Raw genomic sequence first — 15002 nt, 5'->3', positions numbered from 1 at the left:
TACAAGGAACCCTACCCTCGGTACACCTAGGGAAGACTTTAGGGGTGACTTATGTGTAAACATAAGAAAGTTTGAGACTTTGGACATAGCTTTAATTCCAAAGTTGAATTTGCAGCTAATTTATGTTTGAAAGCAGCCTGCAAGGCAGGGCTGGGTTTTAAAATGACAGCAGGCACCACAGTAGAACACACTTAAATATGTTAAATCTCCTATGCATCTAGAACTACATGCCCTGCTATGTACTAGGGATTTGCAGCTTGGTTGTCAGTACCAATTATAATTATACCAAATTATCATGTACTTTTAATCAGAGCCAGGAGACAATCAGAGTCAGAAAACCAGCATCTAGCAGTCAAAATGGGGGCAGAAAGTGGGGTGACACTGCAGACAGGTCCTGGTTTCTCACATGGTGGTTAACATGCTCAGTCCAAGTCCTGTGAATGAGACTCAGGTAGTGTGACTCACTCACAGTAAACATCAGAAAAACTTGTAGTCAGTTGAGAAACATCAACTTGACTGAGCAGGTGGAACCCAATTTGCTACTAATTCCTATTATTTATTTAAGAATACCACTTTATATTGGCTTGCCTGTAGCGTTTCTTTGAATGTGCATATATGCCTTTTTTTACAACTCTGTAAGGCTTCTACTGTGTTGCTATCCATGTATTACGTTTCTATAATTTTTTTCTTCTTTTTTTTCCTCCTCAAATAAAAATTACAAAATGCTTATTACATAAATTAGCTATATATTCTTTCACTGAAATTCTGAATCACACAATTGTGGTGTATGTATTCTTGTAGATATATTCATAGTAGTTCTGTTGTTATCATTTAAATCAACTGATTATTATTGCTGAACTGTCCTAGTAGTTCAATTTCTAATAAAGCAGTTTTAAAAAGAAATACATGCTAACACTGGATAATTGTTCGGTTCACTGGGGCATGCTCAAAACATTAGACTGTGGCCTGTTGTATCTGCTAGCTACAGCTGCTGGCCAACTGCACCAATGTAAGTTGTTTAAAAAGAAGTTTTATGTGTACAGTACACTCGGGTCTCTGTTTATAAATCCTCAAGCTATGGAGGGGCAGGTTCGCCCTGAACAGCATACGTAAGCAATGAAATTGGGGCAAACACAATTAAACAGCTGCCATTATTTACACGAGGTCAGTAAGATAGAAAGAAATATAATAATGCAAAGGAGACTGGAGCTACACTTTCATTTGAGAATTACTGCCTTAGCAATGTGAAATAAAAGAACTTAAAATATTTCATTTCGATTTGCTGAAGTCTTATTCTTTTGTCCTTGGCTGTTTGTTCTTTGTTTATAGCCTTTCATTCTTTTCCAATATGTCTTTTGTACGTATGACAAGTTTTATGCTTTTGTAATCGTACCTCTAAATGATTAACAGAATATAGATGGATGCTTTACATTTTAAACCATTTCTGTGCCTTCCTGTGGCTTCTGCACAAAGCTTTGCTTCTTACTGCTAATAATAACTATAACAATAATAGTAATAATAGTATTTGAAAGTACAGAGCTTACACCACAAACTGAATTTTAATATCATATCTACTTTAAGAATAGCTGTTATTATAACCCAATCCTAAGTGATTTCGTTTTCAAACCTGGCGAGAATAAAAGGCTGATCTTGCTCTGTGAGAGTGTAACATGTCACCCATAGATCTCGGTGAGTGGCTCAGCCTACTTATCAAGCCATCAGTCTTCTCCATGATTACATACACCTTTTTGCACATGTATTTATTATACCACACACTGTATGAAGGTTGTTTTAAATAGTATATTTTGGCTTTTGTTAGGAGCAGTTTGCACACACCTTTCTTGGAGCCGAGCCAGGACCACTTAATAAATTCCTGTGAGAATGTATTAAGTGAGCAGAATTTCTTAACTATAGACACAGCATTCATGATTTAACAAATATCAACATCTACTGCATATGATGCAATGCATACGTGTTGAGTGTAGTAGGAAACTAAACATAAAATAATAATTTGAAAATATGGCCTAGAAAAGTTCTTTAAATAAAATGTCTTAGGGCTGATGAGGTGTAATGGTGCACTTCATTTAATGCGTAAGGTATTACCATCACAGGCTGGGGACATGAAAGGGCTCGCCACGGCAGCCATCCTCACCTTTCCATTAGTCTCCCCCCGCCACCAGCCATTGGCAGTCATCTTCGTGTAAATCTTCACAACATCGCCTCTCAGCAAAGACAGTTCTCGCATGTCTCGTGCGCAAAAATCATACCGCGCAATGGCTATCCCCAGCACCTTAGGACTCAACACTGCAAGAAAAGAAAACACGCTGCAGTTATTTCATTACTCACAGAGGACAATGTTTCGTGACACATTTATGACATGTCGCCAGGTCAGGTTCAGCAACTACGTCAGTGCAGTGCAATGTTAGCTGACTAGTCGAATGGCCGGGTTGTTTCAGTAATGTATTTGCACTGCCTGAATGGTGCGTGAGTGCCAATATTGCACCACCAAGGCGAAGGAAGTGTAGTTGTTTGCACTGGAGGGCAGTGCGAGCATCGACTATGTACTGGTTGGTCGGGGTAAAGTTTATGTAACGTGATACCAGGTTATTCACTGGAGATTGTTGATCGCGGTTGCATCATAATGATTAAACACATTGGCTTCTGCATTGAAACTATTCGCCGCCATTTGTCTAAATGGGTTCCATGGCCACATATCCATCATAAATCTCTTAAACTTGGGTCTGGCCCATAACGAGTTAATTCCGAGCTCCTCATAGGAGGTTTCCGTTCAATATTACAAAGCGTAAGGTCGCAAAACCAGCTGGTGGACCCCAGAAGAAACGCAATAGCAGTTGCGGGTTTACAAAAATCAATAAAAAATTTATAAAACAGGCAACAGAAAAAGCGTACATATAAGGGTGGGCATCTTTCTGCAACAAACAGGGTGGGGCAGGTCGTATATTGTGCCTGTCATTTCCCTTGGAGGTCGGTTTTGAAAGCCCAGGGCCTTTCCTAGTAACTGTGACACTTGCAGCAGGGATGGGGGCGGGGCTTCAAGAGAAAGAGGAAGGGAGAGAAAGCTCAGAGGGGGAGAAGAGAGATAGCAGAGAAAGAGAGAATGGATGGCTGAAAAGAGAGATTGTGCGAGAAGTTGGAGGGAGTGTGGCTGCCTTGGACATTCTTGCCAGGACATCTTTTGGCTCCCGGTCTGCCCCTGGCACCAAATGCAGAGGTATATTAGAAAAACAACTCACTGTTATGATCTTTTGGGTGTGAGTAGACATTTTCTGTTCAATGAGAGATTTACCCTAACCACAGTACACCGACCCTTATTGGCACGAGTAACATCACGTTTTCGAATGTCTGAATAATTGCCTTGAGCTCAGCACACTAATCCCAAAACCCAACAACTACCAACAAGCACGGTATGAACCACTAACCTTGTGCTCCAGAGTAGCGTGCTACTCGCCGTAAAGTACTTCAGCAGCTGGGATGGGATGGTATGCGCTATTCAAACGCGACCACAGTGCAAAATAATATGTGCACAATCACATGCTAAAGTCAGCATCACTAGGATCTAGCACAGTACGTATGTTAAAAGCTTACCCTTCCAGTACTACCTTCTATGTATTGACACACTCAGAGGTTACTCACATACTGGATGTGTGCTGAACACAGCACCACTCATGCAATGCATTGTTTTTTTGTTTTATAAGAAGCTAAAAGAACAAGTTACTTACCTTCGGTAATGATGTATCTGTAAGAAACATTAGTTAGTTAGATTCCTCACCTTAGAATATCCCCAGGCGTCAGACTGGATCCGGAAGATTTTTCGTCAGCAATACCCCTTGCGCGTCGCTAGGCGTCGTCTGCGGCTCCGCGTCCGTCGTCGGCGTCGTGCGCCGGAATGACGTCGTCGGAGTACTTAGACGCCGCCCTCGCGCGCTGACGTCAGTTCTTGTACATAGCTTTCCGCGCCAGGAACGCAGAGCCATGCAAAAACCGACACTGGTGCCAAAAATAAAATCTAGGGGCCTGAAAAGGATAACCTTAATCCTAGATGTCAGTTCGCAGAACGGGGAGGATGGGTGGGTCGGTGAGGAATCTAACTAACTAATGTTTCTTACAGATACATCGTTACCGAATGTAAGTAACTTGTTCATCTGAAAGAAACACGTTAGTTAGATTCCTCACCTTAGAATAGATACCCAAGCAATTCCATCCCCGGTGGTGGGTCTGCGAACCAAGATCACACCAGAAAGTCCTGGAGGACAGAACGGCCAAAGAAGCCATCCCTCCGGACTTGGCTGTCAAGGCAATAATGCCTGGCAAACGTGTGTAGCGAAGCCCACGTCGCCGCCTGACAGATGTCCTGCAAAGGGACACCCCGTCCCAAAGCAGTAGTAGCCGCTGTGGCCCGAGTAGAATGGGCGCGCAGCCCAACAGGAGGGTCCTTTTTTGCCAAGGAATAACAAATTTTGATGCACAAAACGACCCACCAAGAGATGGTCCGTTTGTGCACAGCTTTCCCCTTCTTAGCACCCACGTATCCAACGAAAAGTTGGTCGTCCACCCGGAACTGGTTTGTGCGGTCCAGATAAAAGGAGAGCGCACGTTTTGGGTCCAGACGGTGGAGCCTCTCTTCCTCTTTGGAAGGATGCGGAGGCGGAAAGAAGGTGGGCAAGGTGACAGACTGCCCAAGATGAAAGGGGGTCACCACTTTCGGAAGAAAGGAGGGACGAGGCCGAAGGACAACCTTGTCCGGATGAACAGAGAGAAAAGGAGGCTTTGAGGATAAAGCCTGGAGCTCACTCACCCGTCTAGCCGAGGTGATGGCTACCAGAAAAGCAGTCTTAAGCGTCAGCAGACGAAGAGGACAATTATGAAGAGGCTCAAAGGGAGCGCACATTAGAAATGTGAGAACAAGATTGAAGTCCCACTGAGGCATTACAAAAGGGACAGGAGGGAACGTGTGAGTAATGCCTTTTAGAAAGCGTGTAACTACAGGGGACTTGAAAAGAGAAGGCTGATCAGGAAGCCGCAAGAAGGCAGAGATGGCAGCAAGATAACCTTTCAAGGTGCCCAGGGCAGAGCCCTGCCGGGCCAAAGAAAGAAGAAAGAGCAGAACCTCAGAAAGAGGGGCGGAAAGGGGATCCACAGCCTTTGCTGTGCACCATGCCACAAATTTGTGCCACCGGCAGGCGTATACCGTCTTTGTGGAGGGACGCCTGGCTGCCAGAATGATATCACAGACTTCAGGAGGCAAGTCAAATGGCATCAACTGCCGCCGCTCAATATCCACGCATGGAGGTGGAGGCTGGACAGGTTCGGGTGGAGGACCGTCCCCTGCTGCTGCGACAGAAGATCCTCCCGAAGGGGCAGACGTATCGGAGGATCGGTCAACATACTGAGTAGCTCGGGATACCAGTACCTTCGTGCCCAATCCGGAGCCACCAAGATGACTTGGGCCCGGTCGTACCTGATCTTCTTCAGCACTCTGGGCAGAAGTGGTATAGGCGGAAAGGCATACAACAGACCGCAACTCCACTTGTGACGAAAAGCGTCGCCGAGCGAGTGCCGCCTTGGAAATTCCAATGCGCAGAACTGCTGACATTGCGCGTTCTCTTCGGTGGCGAATAGATCTAACCAAGGCTCTCCCCACTGCTGAAAGAGACCTTGCGCCACTTCGGAGTTCAGACGCCATTCGTGATCCATCATGCACCGGCGGCTGAGTTCGTCTGCTCTGGCGTTCAGAGAGCCCGCCAGATGTTGAACCACTAGGGTGACGCCCTGGTGTTCCAGCCATGTCCAGAGGTGCAGAGCCTCCTGACAAAGGGTCCACGACCCCACCCCGCCCTGTTTGTTGCAATACCACATGGCGGTGGTGTTGTCCGTGAACATCTGCACGACACTTCCCCTGACAGAGGGAAGGAAGGCTTTCAGTGCAAGTCGGATCGCTCTCAACTCCAACAGGTTGATGTGGAGACGAGACTCCGCCGGAGACCAGAGGCCTCTGATCTCCGCCTCTCCCATATGGCCACCCCATCCCAGGAGGGACGCATCCGTCACTACGACATGCTCCGGTTGGGGAAGGGAGAGGCTCTTGCCCGTGACCCAATCGCGGTCCGTGAGCCACCACTGCAACTGCTGTGCAGTGCCCTCCGAGATCAAGACATGGTCGGACAGGTTGCCGTGATGCTGGGCCCACTGAAACTTCAGGTCCCACTGCAGAGCCCGCATGCGCCGCCTGGCGTGGTGCACTAGTAGGATGCAGGAGGCCATCAGCCCCAGAAGCCGCAACACTAGCCTGACCGAAACCCAGGATAGAGGCCAAAGATGGGAATCAGGGCCTGAATATCCCGGACCCGCTGTTCCGGTGGATGGACCCGGAACTGCGCCGAATCGAGAACCGCTCCGATGAAGAGGAGCTTCTGAGAGGGACTCAGGTGTGACTTCGGCACGTTGATGGAAAACCCCAGCAAATGCAGGAGATCCGCCGTAGCCTGGAGGTGGGAGACGACTGCCTGGGGCGAGCCCGCCTTCAACAACCAGTCGTCGAGATAGGGGAAGACTGGAACCCCTGATCTGCGCATCTGCGACCACCGCCATCACTTTCGTGAACACCCGAGGGGCACTGGTAAGGCCGAAGGGGAGCACGGTAAACTGAAAGTGCTCCTGACCCACCGTGAACCGCAGGTAACGCCGGTGGGCCGGCAGGACGGGGATGTGGAAATATGCGTCCTGCAAGTCCAATGCTACCATCCAGTCTCCAGGGTCTAGGGCAGCTAGAACCTGAGCCAAGGTTAACATCTTGAGCCTCTCCTTCCAGAGGAAGGCATTGACGTCCCGGAGGTCCAAGATAGGGCGTAGGCCCCCTTTGCCCTTCTTGGGAACCAGAAAGTAGTGGGAATAACAACCACGACCTACTTCTGGGCTCGGAACGCGCTCAACGGCCCCCTTGGCCAAGAGGGCCGAAACTTCCTCGTGGAGAAGATTCAAATGATCCCCCGAGATACGGTGGTGCTGCGGTGGCATGGCTGGAGGGGTCGTCTCGAAGGGGAGGGAGTAGCCCCTTCGGACGATTTGCAGCACCCACCTGTCCGATGTGATGGACCGCCAGTGGAGCAGGTGATGGCGAACTCTGCCACCCACTGGCGTGGAATGGGCCTGAAAGCTCGGACTAGGAAGGCTTTGAGGCGGATGCTGGCGGGGTGGATGTGGGCTGACCGCGTCGTCCTCCAGAACCGCCTCGGCGGAAACCACGTCCGCGACCGCGCGCAGGTTGGTTCTGCGGCTGGTGGCTAGGCGTACATGAGGAGGCACCCCTTCCTTGGCCACGAAAGGGGCGAAAAGCAGAAGTTTGCGACAGCGGGGCCGAGAGGCCCAAGGACTTGGCCGTAGCCCGGGAGTCCTTAAAGCGATTCAGCGCACTGTCCGCTTTCTCACCAAAAAGGCGAGTGCCATCAAAGGGCATGTCCATGAGAGTGCTCTGGACATCACCCGAAAAGGACGTGGACCGCAGCCAGGCGTGACGTCTAAGCGCCACCGTGGTAGAAATCGCCCTACCCAGCGAGTCCGTAGTGTCAAGCCCACATCGGATAGCATGTCGTGCTGCATCCCTCCCATCGGCCAGAGCCTGGGTAAGTCGTGTCTGGACCTCCTTCGGACACAGGGGCAGCACGTCCTCCACCATATCCCACAGAGAGTGGGAATAACGATCCAAGAGACAGGCGGTGTTCAAGGACCGCAGGCCCAAACTAAGGGAGGAGAACAGCTTTTTGCCAAACTGTTCCAGTCTCTTGGAATCCCGGTCCGGCGGAGCGGTCGGGAAGGAGGATTGGGAGGTAGAAGCCTGGATAACCAGGCTCTCGGGGGTAGGGTGTTGGGACAGAAAACTGGGGTCGCCCGGAGCTGGGCGGTGGCGCCTGGCGACGTTCCTGTCCACAGGAGGAACTGTGGAGGGCTTGGACCAGGTGCCCTGCAGAACGTCAATGAGGGCCTCATTGAATTGCAGCAGAGGCTCAGTGGAGCTTGCTGCAGACTGAAGCACCTCAGTGAGGACGTTAGTCCTCACAGCCACGGCAGGTAGCTCGAGCCCAAGGGATGCGGCCGCCTTGCGCAGCACCACAGAGAAAGCAGCACCCTCCTCCGAAGCCACAGTCGGAGGAGAGATGAATCCAGTGTCTGGAGAGGTATCCAGACCACTGGCCTCCCCCAGTTCATCTGCCCAGTCCTGTGACAGCTGAGCCTGAACGGCCATAGGATCCTCGGACCCCTCCCATTCGCCCCCGTCATCCGATTCCTGGTAAGCAGGAGGAAGGATCGGAGCCGGACGATAGACATAATGTGTCTCCAGCGGCGCCGAACGCGGTGGTGCCGGTGTCGACGCCAGCGGAGGAGGCGTGACGAGGTCGACCGGCGTCGGCGGGGACTCGGGAACGGGTCCCTCGGGCACTTGCGGCGTCGAGGCTGGGGCCGTTGACGGCGCCGGGGCCGGAGCCGCCGGCAGGCAAGGTTGCCCAGTCGGGTCCGCGGGGCCCGAAGGCGCGCCAGCGGGCGTCGACGGCGGAGCCAGGTTCCTCATGGCCGAGAGGAAGGCACTGACTTCCGCCGGCGTCGCGTCAGTCCCAGGGACCGGCGGGTATGGGGACTTGCGCGGCGCCTGCGGCGCCGCTGGAGCCGCGGGGGTGGAACCACCCTGACCCTCGGCCGAGTCGCGCGACCGGCGAGGGGAGTCCGAAGAGCGGTGTCGCCTCTTGGACTTCTTGGCGTGCTTCGACTTACCAGAAGACTTGGAGCCAGACGATCGATGATGACGTCGGCTGCGGCTCCGCGACCGATCCTTGGACCTCCTCCTGGACCGGGATCGAGAGGGGCGCGGAGCTGAGTGGCGAAGCTCGAGAAGCTTACGGGACCGCTCCCATCTAGCCTTCGAGGTCAGGGCCTTGCAGTCCGAACACGACGCCGCGTCGTGGTCGAGGCCCAAACAGTAAAGGCACCGGCGGTGATGGTCCGTAACCGACATCAAGCGGTTGCAGTCAGCACAGGCTTTAAAACCAGGCATCCTACCGGCACCGGATTTGAGACAAGATCAAAAAGGATCAAAAAACGTAGTCAAAAAAGACTAAAAGGGGGTAGCTCTCCCGGATCTGCGCTTACTGGCGCGGAAAAAAGAAGAACTGACGTCAGCACGCGAGGGCGGCGTCTAAGTACTCCGACGACGTCATTCCGGCGCACGACGCCGACGACAGACGCGGAGCCGCAGACGACGCCTAGCGACGCGCAAGGGGTATTGCTGACGAAAAATCTTCCGGATCCAGTCTGACGCCTGGGGATATTCTAAGGTGAGGAATCTAACTAACGTGTTTCTTTCAGATCATTTATTTCCTCTTGTTTGTGCCCGCTTGAAGCAAGGTGTAGTTTTTGCCAAAAGCCAGGTCTGACTAACTTACTATTTTGGTGTTTGTGTTAAAAGGTGTGGGGTTTTGTGCTGCTCTGCCCCTGCAATGCCCTCATGGTGCAAAGCTGAGGACAGAGATCTCCATTGCTGTATCTCTCCACAGCTTGGACTGTAACATATTAGTATATTGAAGCAATACCTTGGCGCATTGAAATGTGGCCCATCTGCACCACAGTCTAACTACCCAACAGCCGATCCAGGCAAGGAGCAGCACGCTCCAGCGCCAACTAAGTTTTATAGAAACCTTAACTGCAAGCGACCAAACCAAAAGCAACAACGCTGTTCTTCATTGTCAGTTTCCACTCTGACCTGCCATATGTGATACCCCTATGTCCTCAATTGGGGCGTTAAAAACCAGGCAAATGTTATAAATTTAGTCCTGAAGCTGATCCCGTTAATCAATGAGCTTGGGATCGAAACGTCGACTTTTTATAAATAGTGCCACAAATATCCATTGTGCTTACTCGTTGTGGTCTCTATTTTGTCAAACTTGCTACAACTTCATTTATGGCTGCAAGTTGCAACAGCTCTGTCTTTGCCTGTAACTGTTGTTTGTCCTAAACTGTCTGCATTGTTATTCCCTTTTTTCCCCCCGCACGTTCCCCATGCTGTAGGGTGCAGGATTGTGCCCCACGATAAATGTAGTGTTTTCATTATCCTTGACCATATCCTTTAGTATCTGAAAAATAAAAATCCCCTGTCCGGCTGGACATCGGATGTGTATAGTAACCCATTGTGGTCTATATTTAATTTTATGTAAAATTTAGTGTCTGCTCAGGACCATTGTTTTCTACATATATACTCTTGGTGCAAAGCAGCATAGAGCATTATTTGAACTGAAAAAAGGACACCTTTCTGAGAGTACAAACATCTTTTGTGATGGATTGTAAACAGCATTCACTGCTTTGTGTCGCTGCAAAGCCTTAGTAAATCTTGCCCATATTTATGAGTATTTATTCACTAAATTTTGAAAATGTACGGTCACTTACATCACAGAGCCAAATCAAACCCTAACTTATAAAATATGGTGCTATGCAGTGGAAGACAATCTGCAAAGCTGCGGATCAACCAATCTTCACACTCTTCACATTACACCTCATCAAGGATTATGCTAAAAGAGAATCACCACTTTCTATACAACTCTTATATAATGATAACAAAAGCTAAATACTTCGATGGCTGCAATAGAATTATCTGTGGCTAGATAATGCTTTTGCTTGAACCTTATCTGTGGATCAACAGGAATAACTTGATGAACTATAGTGACTGAAACGCAAAGATGGCAGCAGGAGATTCATAAAGCTCTGGAACATGACAACCCCCAGATCGTACACATGCTGGAGACCGGGAATAAATGGCTCCCTGAGGAATACTGTGGGAGGTGAGGCTGCAGGATCTGCCATCAGGTTAGGCTACCTGGATGCAAAACCTGGACAGGAGTGTAGCAGAGGGCTGTTAAGTCTTGGGACCAAATTAAGAGAATAGCCTGGGTAGCAGCATAGCCGCACATACGGTTGTTTATATAGCCATGTGGGGGTGGTTTACATCAAAAGTGTAAGATGTAAAGGGCCTTTTTTTCTTAACCAATGAAATGTGACTCCAGAGTCTTGCTTACATGCAGCCAATATTGCATGTGAATGGCTCCCAACAATAGTCTAAGAACTGCCAGCATTCTTCAGAAGTCTGTACCATCATGCAAAGAATACACAATTCACAAAGAGATGGACACGAAGAGGAAAAAAAAGGCCCAGTACCCGTGCTCCCAAAAACGCATATCAAACACACTGAAGGGTAACTGTTCTTATGGAAGGAAGTCGCCCCTTTAGGCTATGAATTGTTTTGGAGCAGAGATAAAAGAGTGGAGATGGCTCATCTAAGATAGAAAGGTCTCAGGTAGGATATAATAGATAGTGGGTAAATTCCTCAAATTTGAAGAGTTGCCCTCACACACCTGTTACGGCATCATGCTTCATCATAGGGCGTTTGTGCTCCTCGTGTGGCTGGCGCTGCAGTCCCCCATGGGACCCGCAAGAGGGCTCTTTTACAGAAATCTTTTAAAAGGAGAAATCTGTAATGGTGAGTGCGGGTGTGTGGGGTGAGTGCAAGGGTGGGTTAAAAATACTGTGATGATGCCCCAAAAGGTAATTTATTCCTGGGTCTATCTGGTATGGTTAAAAACAGAAAAACAAACGTTTGACCTTCCACCAATGATGAAGTGTAATCCGGTCCTAAGAAAGTGAATAGTGATAAAGGTCACAGGGTAGACATGTTTCACGCCCCAGTGGTCCAGACAGGATCCTTGGCATTTCTTCAGGACCAAAAAGAGTTATAAATAAAGTGAATGTGCGTCAGAAATTAGAAGCAGACAGGGATAAAGGAACGATATATACCCAGTGGGACAAGCCTTAGTTAGACTCATGGTGGTGTTGTCGAGAAATAGTATTCCACAAACACCTCAGATTAGTTATCCAACCCCAAAGGATGGAGGGAAGGGCTTCTACGGGGGATAGCAGGTGTACCTGAGGGTTACAGTTACCCTCGGTAGTGTGTGGCAATTGCATCTACCCGCGTCTGCTGCTGCTGGAGGACAGGAGTGTGACAGAGAGCTGTGAATTCCAGTTCACTGTGAGTTAATGTCTGGGGACCAAAAGAAGAGAATAGCCCGGGTGGCAGCATAGAAGCAAATACTTTTGTTTATGTAGCTATGTGGGTGTGGCTTACATAAAAAATGTAAGATGTAGAGGGCCTTTTTTTTAATCACTGAAATGTGATCCCATAGTCTTGCTTACATGCAGCCGATATTGCATGCAGTAGTGGTCCGTGGTTGGAGTTCCGTGGGGCGGGGGAGGGGCAGGGTGGGGGAATGTAAACACCGGAATATGGACGAACGGAGGTAAGTACACATTTAAATAAATAAAACGAATTTCGTTGCGCGCGCTGCATCGCATTTTCCGATGCAGCGCGCGCAAAGGAATTTGTATTATTTATTTAAATGTGTACTTACCTCCGTTCATCCATATTCCGGTGTTTACATTACCCCACCCTGCCCCTCCCCCGCCCCGCCTCACCGCCGAACGGAACTCCCTCCACGGACCGCTACTGATTGCATGTGAATGGCTCCCAACAATAGTCGAAGAAATGCCAACATTCTTCAGGAGTCTGTGCCATCATGCCAAGAATGCCAAAATTAGCATTATGCTAAGAACAAGTACCATCTTACTCAAGATGCTGACAATATGCCATCATTTGGGATAGGGCCATGATTAGCCAAGAGTCGGAGGTGTACAGACAAAACATTGATTTAAAAATATCATGAGGCAGAAATACCCAAAAATAAATATTGTGATTCACAAATATAGTAATGCACAAATATCGTTTACAAGGATATAGTTTTTCAGTATCGTTTTAAATATCGATGTTATGTTTTCAATAATATATTGGTTAGACTTATCGTTTTTTAATTATTTGAATGTGTTTTAATTGAAATATTAGTTTTATGTGTTATAATTGTTTATAGACATGTTATTAAATATAAACTGTCATTTCAAGTGATTTTGAATTTTTTATTTAGGGCCGGATTAGGGAAACAACCTTTACAACGCACTCATTACATCGTGCTACCTTTACAATGCAGTCATTAGAACGCAACATCCCTTACATCACATTCCATTTCGATGCAGCCATTACATCGCATGTCACTACAACGCATGTCATTACAACCCATGTCACTACAACGCATACCATTACAACGCATACCATTACAAAACATAGTTTTTACCCTTACACTATCCAACACTTACCCTGCTGTTGCGCTCACTGGAGTGGGAATAGTAAATTTTACGCCTACACTATCCAACACTTACCCTACTGTTGCACTCACTGAAGTGGGAATAGTAATTTTTACCCCTATACTATCCAACACTTACCTTAAATACAATGCAATGGTATGCGTTGTAATGGTATGTGTTGTAATGGTATAAAGCGATGTAATGGAATGCGTTGTAAATGTAGTTTCTAAAAATGCGTTGTGATGGCATGCGATGTAAAATCATGCATTGTAATGGATGTTGCGATGTAAAAACTGAGTTGTAAAGGCATGCGTTGTAAATGTTTGCATTGTAACATCATACATTCGCCTGATTATGACTACGCAGTCAGTCCCAGTGGCTGTCCATGGATTGCCAGACTGTCAGACCACCCTCTGTATCACGACTTCTGCTGTTCAACCGCCACTGGACATTGGCTACTGCCGGGCATCCACAATCTTGCAGTGGTGGAGCAGCAGTCTGAGGAAGTAATATGTTGGCAGTGCCATTGTGGCACCAGCGAGCATATTACGAGTTTCCTTACCTACCTCATTTTCATGACGTTGAGCCCGCCATGAAAAGGGTGGCAGAGATAAAATTAAGTGGGCCTTAGCAGGGCCCCTTTCACCTCTGTACATGGGGGTGCATGCAGGGAGGCACATGTGTGCCCCCTGTATTTCTGCACCCCCTGTCTTTGCACAGGAAGAAATACACAACACAGTGCATTTCTCTGCAGGAACGTGCTGCGGCACTCCCACTGTGGTGCCATTCTATGGCACTCCTTTGAGCCTTAGAAAGGCACCACCGTGGGACCACCCCAGAATGTACCACCCACCAGGATTCCACTCGTAGTCCGGCAGGCGGTCTGACTACGAGTTTGGTAGTGTTCCTGCTGGGAACTGGAGTGGCGGCCTGCGGCAAGACGGCCAAACACGTAATCAGGCCCTTAATTTTTTTTAGGTAGAGTATAGTGTTGTAGTGGGTTTTTAGCTTGAGAGCGGGATATGGTGGTAAGGTAACTATCTAATAATAATTGTATGTAATTATATGATTGATATTTAATATGTAAATTATGTAAAGTTGATTTATTGTTGTTATATGTTATTTGTGGGCTGCTAGTTTTGTAGGAGTATAGGGTGGAAAGTTAATTAAGTAATAACTATTTAAAAATAATTATTAATAGTTAATTAATTTTTGGAATGATTGTAATTGTGTGATTTATGGAATACGTATTTATTTAATTTACATTTTAGTGGAAGGATGCTAAGTTTGTAGGAGCATAGGGTGGGAAGTTAATGTATTCATAATTACTTCATTATCATTTGTGAATTAATTATTTAACTGAGTCTTAAATATCTAACTTTTTGAATACTTATTTATTTAAATTACATTTTAGTTGTCGGCTGCTAGGTTTATAGGGTTTATGAAGGACTAGACTGACACATTAATTAAGTTATAACAAATTAATTATTATTAATTGCTAATTAAAAACTTCATTGATTTTAAATATGAAATTGATGGAATTCTTATTTGTTAAATTATATTTTAGTGTGGGTTGCTAGGTTTGTAGGGGTATAAGGTGGGAAGTTGATTAATAATTGAATAATTATTTATTAATTGATTGAATTCTAATTATGTAAATTGATTAATGTTTTTTTATTACACACATATATATATAGAGAGAGAGAGTTTGAATATTTTAAGTACATTTATGATTTTAATATTAATATTTGTAT

At 47.3% G+C, this 15002-nt stretch overlaps 1 protein-coding gene across 2 annotated transcripts in view; it reads right to left on the bottom strand.

Annotated features, from left to right (window-relative positions):
- Positions 1 to 15002, bottom strand: part of VAV3 (vav guanine nucleotide exchange factor 3) — a 1147877-nt gene that overhangs the window by 28780 nt on the left and 1104095 nt on the right. Inside the window, exon 26 of one of the 2 annotated variants that reach the window (XM_085602242.1) lies at positions 2153 to 2304. In XM_085602242.1, coding sequence (XP_085458368.1) covers positions 2153 to 2304 — 152 coding nt within the window. Of the gene's footprint in view, positions 1 to 2152; positions 2305 to 15002 lie in introns of those variants that run through there. The other variant, XM_085602243.1, reaches the window with a different exon arrangement.

The sequence above is a fragment of the Triturus cristatus genome, chromosome 4_2 (genome assembly GCF_964204655.1).
Source record: "Triturus cristatus chromosome 4_2, aTriCri1.1, whole genome shotgun sequence".
Classification (NCBI taxonomy): domain Eukaryota; kingdom Metazoa; phylum Chordata; class Amphibia; order Caudata; family Salamandridae; genus Triturus; species Triturus cristatus.
Note: the sequence above shows the minus strand (reverse complement) of the source record. Positions and strands in the feature narration are given on the sequence as shown.